The sequence below is a fragment of the Eumetopias jubatus genome, unplaced genomic scaffold, assembly GCF_037043125.1.
Source record: "Eumetopias jubatus isolate StellerSeaLion01/CBP00866 unplaced genomic scaffold, mEumJub1_p1.0 scaffold_6, whole genome shotgun sequence".
NCBI lineage: Eukaryota > Metazoa > Chordata > Mammalia > Carnivora > Otariidae > Eumetopias > Eumetopias jubatus.
This window is the reverse complement of record NW_028274812.1, coordinates 84,120,464-84,133,140: the sequence shown is the minus strand read 5'-3', so window position 1 is coordinate 84,133,140 and position 12,677 is coordinate 84,120,464. Positions and strand designations below refer to the sequence as shown.

Sequence of the window (12,677 nt, the reverse complement as noted above, 5' to 3'; positions counted from 1 at the left end):
GTATTTTTTTCTCATAGTCTTATTGATTTGACTACAACTGTAAAATAATAAAATAAATTTAGATCAATGTCCTAAATAGAACAGCAAAACGTATTTTTTTCTCATATTTTCTACATATAAAGGTGAAATATCAGGATATGCAAAATATGATATACTGGTAATTTCATCATTTTGTACAATCTTATCTTCAAACTACATTATATCATATTCACTTAGAAATTTAAAGAATAAAATTTGAGGATTTGCTACTTCTCAGCAAACAAGGAAAATAAAATTCATTGAGTACCAAGCATAGTGTTGTCATTAATGTACTTTATCTCAATTCTCTGGCAGTAATTATATGAGACGAATGTTATTACCCTCATTTTACAGATGAGGAAAGATGCTGAGAAAGTTTAATTTGATAAGTAACAGAGCAAGGATTCAAAATCAGGTCTACTGACATTTTCCACTAAACTAGTTTCTCCACAATTCGATTCTGAGGAGTTGGTGCTGTGCCAATAAAAGAGTTTGTGATTTTGGAAACTTTGCAAATTATAGTCCCTCCCTGAAGATTTAGTATGCACGGCATGTTGGAGTCATACACTAAAGAAATCTGTCTCATGTTGTTTAATCCCTTTTTTGCCTATTTATTTTAATACATAATATTCAATTATATTTATAACATAATTATTATAACTTAATACTTATAATAATAAATATCTACTTAACCATTAAACCCTTTTTTCATAAAAACATGACCTGAGAAAGTAATGTTGTACAGAAAATTCTATATATAGCTGCTTTACTATGTCCTGGATACTTTATATCTGTTATCTCATTTAATTCTCTGAGCACCCCTATTAAGTGGATATTATTGCCTGTCTTATATAAATGTAGGAAAAGGCCTGACCTGAGTTATCCAGGTTCATTGCCATTAAGTGGCAAAGCCAAGGCAGGAATTTAGGCCTTCATACTATATATAAATGTTATGCTATCTTCCATTCTGTTTCACACTCCTTGCTAACCTTGTTCGAGTATTCCTGAATAAACCACTTTTGAACCGATTGCTTTAAAAAGTCATATAGCAGCCTGTTGCCGAAGATGTTTGCCTAAGTTGAAAAGAAGACTCTTGTCTGTGAAGCAGGCAGAATCCTTAGTTTCAGTAAAATCTGTCTTCAGTTAGTTTTCAAATATGGTACTCTAGTATATTTTTAAACTGAAGCTTTAAGAGATTTCCTTTGATTTGACCAATAGTATAAATATGAGTAAACCAGTGGTGTTTGAATGTTTAGTGTGTCCTCAGCAAATGTATATTCCCTTCCTTATTTATTGTATTTTAATGTGAGCTGAAATAGATTTGGGACTTTCATAATCAGCAATTAAATTTGTAGAAACATTATTAAATTGTCAAAAATTAATTGATTAACTGGATCTAATTTGCCCTTGGTGTAGTACAGACCATCCAGAATCCCTCAGAGATTTTAAAATAATTCAGATGAAGTTGGGCTTTTTTCTGCCATTTTTCTGCCAAATCAAAATTCATATTCTAGTTTGCATCTATTGCCCATCTCATTGGATTTCCAGTGATAAATTTTATCTGTAGTTGGATTTGGATTCAGAGGCTAGTAATTGGTAGGGATTTCCTCCACTGCAGTCACTTGATCTTGGGGTCTGGCTTTTCCTTACTGTAGCCCGGTCCCAAGACCAGCTTTCTCCCTGCCATGCTGGTCAGCTCTTGCTTATTGCTAGAATGTTAGCTCTCTCAGTCAAGTTTTAATTCCCAAATTACATAAATTATTTGGTTAGTACATTTAGCTATGAGTTGTTTACTTCCACAGAAGCAGGTATAATATTAAATCAGGGATTAAAGAGTAAATTTAAATATTGACTAACTCAGAGTTTTTTTCAAATTAGATATTTTTCAAATTAAGGCAATTAAATTATAATTTTGAGTCTTTATCTTAATTATAAAGACTGATGTCTATGATTCCATATTTTAATAATTCTTATTCTAACTTCAAATAATTACTGTGGTTATTCTGAGAAAAAACAAAAGAGCTGTCTTTGTTTGTAGCTTTATAGGCTTCCTACTTTTTCTATGCCCTAGTAGAATTCGCTTCATATGTATTTTTCTGTTCCTGCATGTTTGTGTTGCCACATTCCAGACATTTTTTTAGGCACTATAAAACATTACCACCTAAGATGCCTTTATTAGAGAACGGTTCTCACTGGAATATTTACAAGTAAGAGTCCTAACAGTGAGTCCCAGTTATAAACTAATCCTCAATCCCTGACCTACTAAAAATAACAAATTTTAAATTCTAATAAAACACTAACATTTCTTCTTGAAAGTAATTATGCACAGAGAAACATTAAATTAATGATATCTAAAAATAACTTTAATTATAAAACTTACAAATTCTAAAATATTTCTCTAACTGAAATCTAATTACTCAAATATCAGAATTGTAGTTGTCTTGTCATTTATTTGTTGTTTTACTTGTTGATTTTAATTATGATCATTAATTTTATATTATTTTGTTTTTGGAAAATTTTAATATGTGAAGCTCAATTCTGCCTGCACATACCAAAACCAAGTCAGTGACTAGACAGGACTTCCCCTTTCATCATGAATGCTTTCACTCAAGAGTATTGAGATTTACTGATGAAATATTGGTTAGGTAAGACCATTTGGAAGTCATGCCTTCCACTTCCCTTGTCTAGTGTTGTGAACCAAAATAGTTGAGTTGTAACTTTTTTCTCCTCTGATGTCCTTCATTTTGTTTTGGTGTGGCATCTGTTCTTGGTAACGAAGTTTTAGGCATTTTGTTTTAGTGCTTTCTGTATCCAGTTTTTTCATAAGTAGGTGTGATCTAGTCTCATTTTTTTCAGTCTGAGACCCTGTTAAAAAATTATGCAAATCAATTAAAGCATAATCTTTGTTTAGTCTCATTTTCTAAACAAAATTTTGCACTGCCATCCTGTCAGCTCTCTCACACCCTTATGAACTGAATCACAGTGATTCTGCATTTTATGTAAAGGGGACATTATTTTATGCTTTACTCTCTAACATGGTCTTCCTTTCTTTGTTTTCTTTGTCTTTCTCTTCTACCACTGGATGCAATGCACTGGCACTAGTGAACTGCAGCCCTCCCTTGACAGGGCTAGGAGTGCTAGTACCAACTGCTTGAGACCAGATACTAGTTTGCATTCACCAGAACGAGAAAGGTATAAAATAAAGACTTTCTTAATTTCCTATCATTTGTACTAGTGATTTTTTTCAATCACTTTATTTCGTTTCATGTGAGTCTCACAGGTTTGTTCATTCATGTTCACTTTGCTAAATGTCTCCATCTCCCCCTCCCCTTATTATACACATCTGTGGAGAGAGATATGTGTATATGGGTAAGCCCGAGGCTACACATACACATATCTCTGTGAATGTTGTTGCAAATGGTGTGATATAATTTGTAACTGCTTCTGGCTTCTGCTTTTCCCCTTCTGTTGCTGTTTGGTGGTTTTATTTACACATGACTCAGGAGCCTTCAGTATGCTGATAACGTTATAAGGTCCAGGGAGTTATTGGAACGGGGGAGAATCACTTTCCTATTAGTTCCGATGATAAATATATTTATGGGTTTTACATCAATCTTCCACAAACTTAAAATAAGAATTCTGTTTTGGTAGAAAACTTCCCTTGTGAATTTATATTCATTGCTTAGTCAAGCTCTCTGAGAGAGATCATGTTTCCCAGTAAGTTATATTTTGACAACAAAAAAAGGGTATGTTTATCTTAGATTTTCTGATGCCTTACAAAAATAAATGCACATTATATACACACACACATAATTCTGCTTAACACTTTTAACTGATTGATTATTAAATAATTCTGATTTTAATTCAAATGTATTCAAAATTTTTGTATTGCAATATCTCCTAATTCTGAGGAGCTAATTTTTTCGTTATAGTGCAGCTTTCTATCCCAGTAAACTTGGTTATAATTGATAGTATTGGATGTAATTGTTATTTCTTTTCAATTAGAAGTCACTCACTGGAGATTTGTTTGCTACCTCTTTATAAATCCTGAGGAAAGACGTTTAGCAGTGCTAATGTGTGACCCACTTCTCCTCTTCTTCAGAGGCTGCTTTAAACTTTTTTTAGCAATCTTTCTAGTCTGACTCTATTTATCTATTCATGGGATGTCTATTTCTGGACTTGAATAATAGGTACGGGTATACACATCCATTTTTAACTGTCTGCATATGATTCTACTGAAGAAATTACTTTTTTATTTAGTATTCTTTTGTATTTGTATATTTTGTAATAGAAAACAGTGGAATCAAACTTATGTTACTTTTTTTATATTTGTAATGGAAATTTTAGTTGAAATGGCTATTGGCTCTTCTAAAATCACAGTTGAAATTGTTTTATTTTTCTCTTTTGTTATATATTATCCGCCCCAAGTAAAAAAGTAAATAGAAGAGTAGCAAGAAAAATCTTTTTATATGTTTTACTTATTTTTATTTCTTTATATGTTTCTGGTTGGTATTAAAACAGAATAGAATTGCTCAAGTCAGTAGAATATTCTGACTATAACAACACCCTAACATTTTTAGTATCATTTATATAGGTGCTAATAGAAATATAATGCAAGCCACATGTATAATTTTTTATTTTCTGGTTGCCATATTAAAAAGCTGCAATTAATTTTAATAATTTAACCCAGTGTATAGATGAAATATAATTTTGACATATTATCAGTTAAAAACTATAGGTATTCCTTTTTTTGTATTCCTAAAAGCCACTTGTGGTTTATAAAAAAAAACCACCACAGGTTTATTCTTATGCTAAAACCTATCTAGTATGTGTTCCCTTGTTACACTAAAGCCGTAGAGTTCACAAATCTATGTGTTGGTGAGTTTAACCTCTCAGATAATACTCTTAAAATAGATCAGCCTATAGACAATCTGGCCACAATTACTGTGGTGGTCATAGTGAAGTCTCAGTGAGTGTACTTACTTTTCATAGAAGAAAAATATCACTGAAACCTATATTTATTCACTCTATATATTGAATAAAAAGAAATTTTCCATTAAAAAATGAAAGGGGACAGAGGGGGCAGAAATTGGTATTATCAGTGGTCTTTCATTTATTGCAGTCAACTTTGTTTCCAAGAAGAAAATAAAATGAGATAAATTTTCATCAAGAAAGTTACACAAGTTGTAGATTCTTATTGATTTGGAGGATAATGACCTCAGATGCCCTTTTGTGCATACTTTGAAGCAGAACATCACAGTATCAACAGTGATGACTTTGCTCTCTTTGTAAAATGCACCTAAAGTCCCTAGGCAGAATGTGCAGAGAGTAGGGAGAGGGAGGCTTAGAGGCTCTTCCAGGTTACTTAATTTCTCTGATTGACCAGAGAGCTTCTTATATGAATGCCTAATTTATACATAGTAGATAAAATTTTAGAGAAAATTTTTTAAACGTAATTTCATATTCTTAAGATAGTAACGTGTTTCCACAGCCTCATGAACTATAAAAGTTAAATAATTTGCTGATTCTGAACCATTTTGATGAACATTTGTATGCTCTTATACCAACTCAATGCCCTTTTTTAAAGTATCTTCACTAACTTTTAAAACAAATGAAGTTTTGTGTCAATGCAAAGGATGAAACTGTCAAAGCAGACTCAGTATCCAACACCATAGTTCAATAATGATTCAGAGATAAAGGAGCACCAGGCACAGGTGACATATTCTTTTCTTCAAGGAGTCCCAAACCACCAGATCCATTTTTTATCTCTTACTAGGGTGGTTTGGCCCAGGTTAAATCATGCTTGGAGATGCACTGTTTGCAAAGAAAGCCATTTCCATTTTTGAATGCCTTCATTAATATTCTGTTGATTACACAAATAACAAAAATAAGTATGGATTAGCCCATTGCTCCATCTAGTCATGCTTCAAAAATCAAGAAATTTGGTGTTTATTTGCAATAAAAGTTCTAGAAAGACTAATTATTTCCTACTTAAGATGTCTAATAGAGGACTCTCCTTTATGTTTTCACTCGCAAATACCACTGAATGTTTACGAGGACATCTGGTCAAGGCTGATCCACCTTTCCTCCCTTTTTATTCGGGGTCTGCTTCAGGTCATTCATTCCCACGCCCCACCCCCACCCGCCTCGTTCCCTGTTTGGGAAGGAGTAAGTTACAGGCCTGCCATTCACCTTTTCTTTCCCAGGTTTTAAAACAAATTATTACTTAAATGTTTAGAAACATTTATTTTTAGAGCCACTGGAGAAGAGTTACTTTTCTTGGATGTTTTATCTTCTTCTTTGACCTTTTATAGAAATCATAGCCTTATTGAAGGTTCATGAAAGGGTAGTCTATACTCGCAGCCTCCAGTTTTTACCTCCTCGTAAATTCTGCAGTCTGACTTCCGTTCCTTACCATGGCTCTACCGCTGTGCCGAAATTCCTCTCTGAACTACATTGGCTCCCTAATTTGGACCAACTACATTGGTCCCTAATTGTCCAGCAGCGTCTTGAAACATTTTGCGTTAACCGCCCTGTCACTTGAACCTCTCCTCTATTCGTACCATCTACAAATTTTCTAACGACTCAGGACACAGTCTCCTCTTGCAGGCCTTTCTTCCTATCCCACCCCACAAAGAGGGGTATATTTCCTAGCTCCATCTTCAGTTTCCCTTTGCCCCACCCATTCTACCCCTGAAACTGTATTTCTATCAAAAATTTCCGTTCTAATGCGTATGAAAGCAATGCTCCAATGTAATTGACCAGTCCAGAACTTTTCCTTGAGCACTAGGTCTGAATTTCTAAATGATTGCCATTTGTGTACATTAAAATGTCTGAATTAAATTCATTATCTCCCCTTACATCCTTTTATAGCAAAATACTTTCTTTTCCTAAATGTTGTTCTTATTAGATGGCTTTGACATATAACCAGGCACATTATCTGGAAACATTTTTCCCGCTCTTTTGAGAATCTCCCAAGCAGATCCCTTACCTTGATTATATTGAATTATGTTATAGCCCTTCCCTTGTCCCTCTTGTCCCCTAAAATTATTTTATAAGCTTTATTATTAATAGTTTTTATTCCTTTTTGTCTCAAGTTTTCTTTCCATTAAAATTAAAGTACCATCTTTCCTTGTCTGCTTAAAAATTTTATCTGATTCTTCAAAAATGCAGGTCAGATAACCATCGCTTTTATAAAACCTTTTTATGTTACCCACACCCCCCAATACCTTTTGCCAGTCAGAATTACTCACTTTTTTTCTGGGCCCACAAAATATTATACATTTTTATTAAAACATTATATTTTACTTAGTAGTGTGTTTTTCTGCTATATTTTATTTCTGGAGGATAGGGATCATATCTTATTTGTCCTTGCTATCTCTTGTGATGGCATTATTATTTTTTACTTAATAAATGTTCAATTTGGAGATTTGGGGAGCTTAAAAAATACTCCCTATTTTCTGTTCCTAAATTTCGGTCTAATTGTGAGCTAGACCCAGGGACTAGAAGATGGGAGGTCTAATTATCACCATAAATACAATGGACAAGTTTAGAAGCTGTGACTTTAGGTCTACAGGCTTTGCTAATAACTCACTCCAGGATCAGTCAGACTCACTGAACCACAAGACAGGTTCAGTCCCAGGCCTCACATCTTACAACTGTTTTGTAGGTTTATGTCCCATAGCATTTGCTGTTTACAGGTAGCTTGATTTGGAAGGGGTAATCCAGAAAGGACTGAGTCACCTGTGCCTGGTCGTTCAACACAGTCACTGATTTTATAAGCCAGTCCTCCTGGGGCGCCTGGGCGGCTCAGTTGTTGAGCATCTGCCTTCGGCTCAGGTCATGATCCCGGGGTCCTGGGATCGAGCCCCACGTCGGGCTCCCTGCTCAGCGAGGAGCCTGCTTCTCCCTTTGCCTCTGCCTCTCCCCCCTGCTTGTGCGTGTTCTCTCTCTCAAATAAATAAATAAAACCTTTAAAATAAAAATAATAAGCCAGTCCTCCTATCCTGGGGTAGAGTGAGGCAAAGGGTAGAAGGAGACCAGGAGCATTGCTTGAATGAATTTCCCTCTGTATGGAAACATGGGGACTAAAGGAAAGGAGGTACCTACCTAAAACTTAACTAATGTAAATTGAATTAAAAGAAAGAAACTTTATTTCAAAGTGTAAGTATCTATATTAATTTTACTTTAAAACAATATTGGGAAATTTTGTTCTTTTTTACTTATCAATTTATTTTTTTGTTTCAAGTTTTTACTTAAATTCCAGTTAGTTCACATACAGTGTAATATTAGTTTCGGAAGTAGAATTCAGTGATTCACCACTTACATATAACACCCAGTGCTCATCACAAGTGCCCTCCTTAATGCCCATCACCCATTTTTTAAAGGACTAAAATGAATAGTGGGATTAGACAGTAAAAATACATACTGTATGATCAGTTGTCTCTTTTGTTCAGATTTAGTTTCTAATAGAGTAGTTCACAAATATTTCTTACTCGTGCTATTTATGGAGTGAATGGTTTACATTTCCATGTAATTTCTCTTTTAGAAAATTGAACTGCTTAGCCATGTTCTGCCAAGAAATATGCACCATTGAAAGGTGCACATAAGCAAGTGTAAATATTAATTGCACACTTAAACGCACATACATTTGTTTTACAGTGTATCAGTGCTGGGGGGAAAAGACATGACATAAGAACCATTTAATTGCTTACCAAGACCCGTCAGTTCTAATTCCTTTATATCTCATCAGTGGATCCCCTCACCACTGTTAAACTCTTCGTTAAGGTTCTCATTACTTCTTACCTGTAATAACTTATTATCTACTTGGACATTCACAAATATATATTGATTACTTTTTCTGTAACTGTCAAAACTAAACAAAAACAAACACTGTAGTTCCTTATGCAGGGAGCTCACAGGCTATTAATTCAACCCCTTAACCATTAGAGTGACCTTTCTTCTTCTGCTGTGATCACAGAGAAAGGGATGAGCTCTGAACAAAGAGAGGATCTTAATTAATGAATATGAGATACCTGATATTGAAATACTAATACTGTAACTAACCAGAAATTTCTAGGCAGGGTATTTGGGAAAGAGAAATCAAGAAGGAGCTGGTTCAACTTCATGATTAATAACTCCAACATAGCCTGCCATGCTAGCTCCCAAGATGAGAATGAAAGCTGAACCCTGTGTGTTTGGCTCAGTAACAAGGGGATAAAAAGTCCAATGTTGGCCTTTTCTTCTGTGTCATAGGAGAGAAGGACGTTGCACATAATTTAAAAGCATATAAAATGTACTAGTATATTAGAAACTCCCAAATGTGTTATATTCAAACTTAGGTAATATCTAGTCTTTGGATAAAAATTGAGTGTAAATTGATCTTGCTCCCATATTAAATATATGAGGGAAAAGCAAATGGATTTCTTATATTGGTACCGTATATCAGCATATTAAGAAGGACTTTGAGTATACAGATAATATATGTATTATGCTACATACTTCATCAAAAGTTACTTTTTAATAGCTTGCATTCACAGTTGCCTATTCCCAAATGTACACCTTTCCCTTTCATAGCTTTCACTGCATGTTTCATAACTACAGCATTTTACTTTTTACTTTACTTTTTATTTAAATAAACACAAGGACTGGAATTTTGCCTCAAGAAGCAAGGTTATTCATGATCCTGTCAAATTAACATGATTTACTACTTTACAAAAAAACACATTAAATGTATTTTTGTGTTTTCACATACTGTAAACACTTCCAACACCATCAGTTTTAACATGACTGAGTACAAGTTAATTTAGAAGATCCTGTGGTTGTGATTGTTTTCGATTATTTTAGAAATATTTTTTCTTTATTGTCCCTGCAGAACAAAAGCCAGTAAAGTGAAATACATTTTAAAGCAGTAAGATTGGACTGACCAACTATTTAAATAATCTAAAATTATTAGGTAACTTAAAATTAATGCAAAGTATTTTTAATTTCACAAACATGTAACACATAGAAGAGTACATGTCACACGGTTTTCTCCCCAAATTCTGCTTTTGATACCTTTATCTCTTCACAGCTTCCTTAAAGCCCTTCTTGAATCATGGCAAGTTTGTCTTTCTAAGGCTGACTGATGATGCACCGACTTCCAAGGGGTTTTCAGAATCGAGTACCTGCTGATCTCAGATAGCGTGGTCACATGTTGACAGCCCTTTGCTGCTTTTTGTCCAAATAATAAATCCAATCAGCTAAGTGAAACAGCAAAGAAGATGGCTTTTGTTTTTTTGAAACATTAGGACTAGTCTGGATAATTATAAACTCTTATAGCTATATGAGTTCTTAGAGACCATTCAGTTATCCCTTGTTGCATACAAGGAAGCCAATATCCAAAGGAATTATCCTGTTCAAAGTGTTCATATCTAAGATATAAAAATTTCCAAACCTGGCCTGTTCAGTCCTTTATTGCCTCTTTTCAGTTTTCAGCTAGGTGTTTGTAATTTGTGGTAATACACAGAATCTCAAGATAGTCTAACAAAAGAATGAAACAAGATTTAAACTTTCATTTAATTGTTAATCGCAAAAAAGTATTATTGTAAACACAGAAATAGAAAACAACTGTGTTTCTGCTTTGTATTAAATTCACACACCTCATCTTTGCCCTTTATCCAGTAATTCCAATGCCTAGTATCAAATAAGCATTGATAACTTCTTAAACCTGTTTTATTCAAACATAAGCCAAGTTCTTAAGGGTGCATCTTTTTAACTTAAAGTTATGTGTGTGTGTGTGTGTGTGTGTGTGTGTGTGTGTGTAGATATGTATACACACACAAGCACATTTTAAAGGAACAAAATTACACACAACAGATTTCAAATATCTTCCCAAGTAAATTGTTTCTCTATTCACTTATAGGGGGACAAGATTTATTTTCTTACAATATTATAATTTATCTCTCCAAGGCTTATCAAAATCAAGAGTAAATTATGGAGTAAAGAATCTACACTTTGCCTTTTTGGGGTGCTTTTCCAGTCCTATTGTTCCATATATTATTTTATTTTAGGAGTTACTAAATGTCCTGTTTTTTCCTGTCTTGTTCATTGGGCAAACAGGGGTAGATGGTCCCCCTCCCTAGATAGGAGACGACCTCCTAGCCCCAGGATTCAAATCCAGCATGCGTCTCCGGAGAATGACAGGTACTAGCCAACTCCTCCTCACAGACAAGTGGCTTCAACAGGCTGATAGGCCACCAAGTGAAGGATAACCAAGAGAAATGTTGGTTATTATGTGCTTCTTTTCAGGAGCCAGAACCAGATATGTTGTGATTCCATCACTAAATGCATCCCACCTCTAATAAAGCACCTCAGCGTGTTACTGAAATGAGGGTGGCACATGCAGATGGCAAAATTTAAACACAATAAAGTCAGATCCAGTGGAAAAGTTCTGTTTTAAATGAGCATTTGTTTCAGTGTTTTGATTTTCTAGAAACATATTTAAATATTGCTTTTGTTTAAATATGAATAAATAAAAATTTTCAGGTGCTTTAAAATATATTAAAATCTGTCATGGAAGCCTTTTCTTTGTTATATTGGTTGATGGTTTAATCTCAGTTGTCTTGTTTTTGTTTTTTGTTTTTTTTTACTACATAAACTTGTTAATAATGAAGTTTAGGTTTGGAAGAACATGAAAAATGTCTGATTGGAAGTGAAATAACTGGTTCTTATATATTGTATGAATATGGTGTTTTTAAACCAAATATTGTCGAGGGCTAGTGTCAGTCTACAAGGTAGGTCTTTAGCATCAGTCCTTTGAACGTGCCTCATACTGACAGTGTCAGAAATGCTGTGTTATCCTTCTCACAGGCATAGCTAACTCAGCTCTCCTGTTTTACCATGCTTCTTATATATAGTCGTTGGCTTTAAATATCTTTTTCTGACTGGTCATGAAAAGTTACTGGATGTTTGGGGTGCTTCTCTTCTAGTTTAAGCAGAGATTCAGTCAGCATATTGGTAATATTGATTAAGTAGAGAAGTATATTTGGTAGCTCAGAAACAGAACGACTAGTTAAACATTTACAAAATGTTCCTTTTGTTCATTTCCAATATGTGTGGATATAGATAGCAGAGTAATTGCACTCTTAGTTAAGAGTGATTTTTTTTTTTTTTGGTATCTGTAAATAGTCAAGATAACTTCAGGATTTCAATTTGGAAGAAAAACTAAGCCTTGTCACTCAGAGAAAATTAAGTCATTTTACCACTGTTGGAAAAGGCCACAAACTAGTAGTTTATAAAGACTTTAAGAATATTTTATCAGTTTTAATCTTTAAGAAATTTACCTTTTAAGATGACTTGCATATTTGAAATTTAAAACTAATTCCTTCTGGTTTCTGGGATAGAATTTTGGAGAGTAGAACAATTAGTGGTAAAATCTCCAATCTAAAAATTATTCTAAATTTAAAGTATTTTCAAATCAGAATATGAAGTAATCATATAAATTAAATAAAAACATACATCCACATTGCTACTCATTCATTCAACAAATATTTATTGTGCCCTGCGATATGCACTCTTATTATGGCTGGAGACACAGCAGTCTTTAAGAAAAGCAAGGTTCTGGCCATCAGGGAACTTAGAATTTCCTTTTATAAAACACAATGCTAGAAAACCTTTGA

The 12,677-nt window shown here is 33.9% G+C and overlaps 1 protein-coding gene across 50 annotated transcripts in view; it reads left to right on the top strand.

Annotated features, from left to right (window-relative positions):
- RIMS1 (regulating synaptic membrane exocytosis 1) overlaps positions 1-12,677 on the top strand; it is a 486,979-nt gene that overhangs the window by 340,544 nt on the left and 133,758 nt on the right. For 25 of the 50 annotated variants that reach the window (XM_028097616.2, XM_028097596.1, XM_028097594.1 and 22 more), the window contains one exon: positions 3,121-3,210. The exons of 13 other annotated variants lie outside the window; for them this stretch is intronic. In XM_028097616.2, coding sequence (XP_027953417.1) covers positions 3,121-3,210 — 90 coding nt within the window. Of the gene's footprint in view, positions 1-2,147; positions 2,226-2,549; positions 2,664-3,120; positions 3,211-11,118; positions 11,203-12,677 lie in introns of all 50 variants that reach the window. 12 more of the 50 variants (XM_088024322.1, XM_028097590.1, XM_028097608.2 and 9 more) reach the window with 5 other exon arrangements.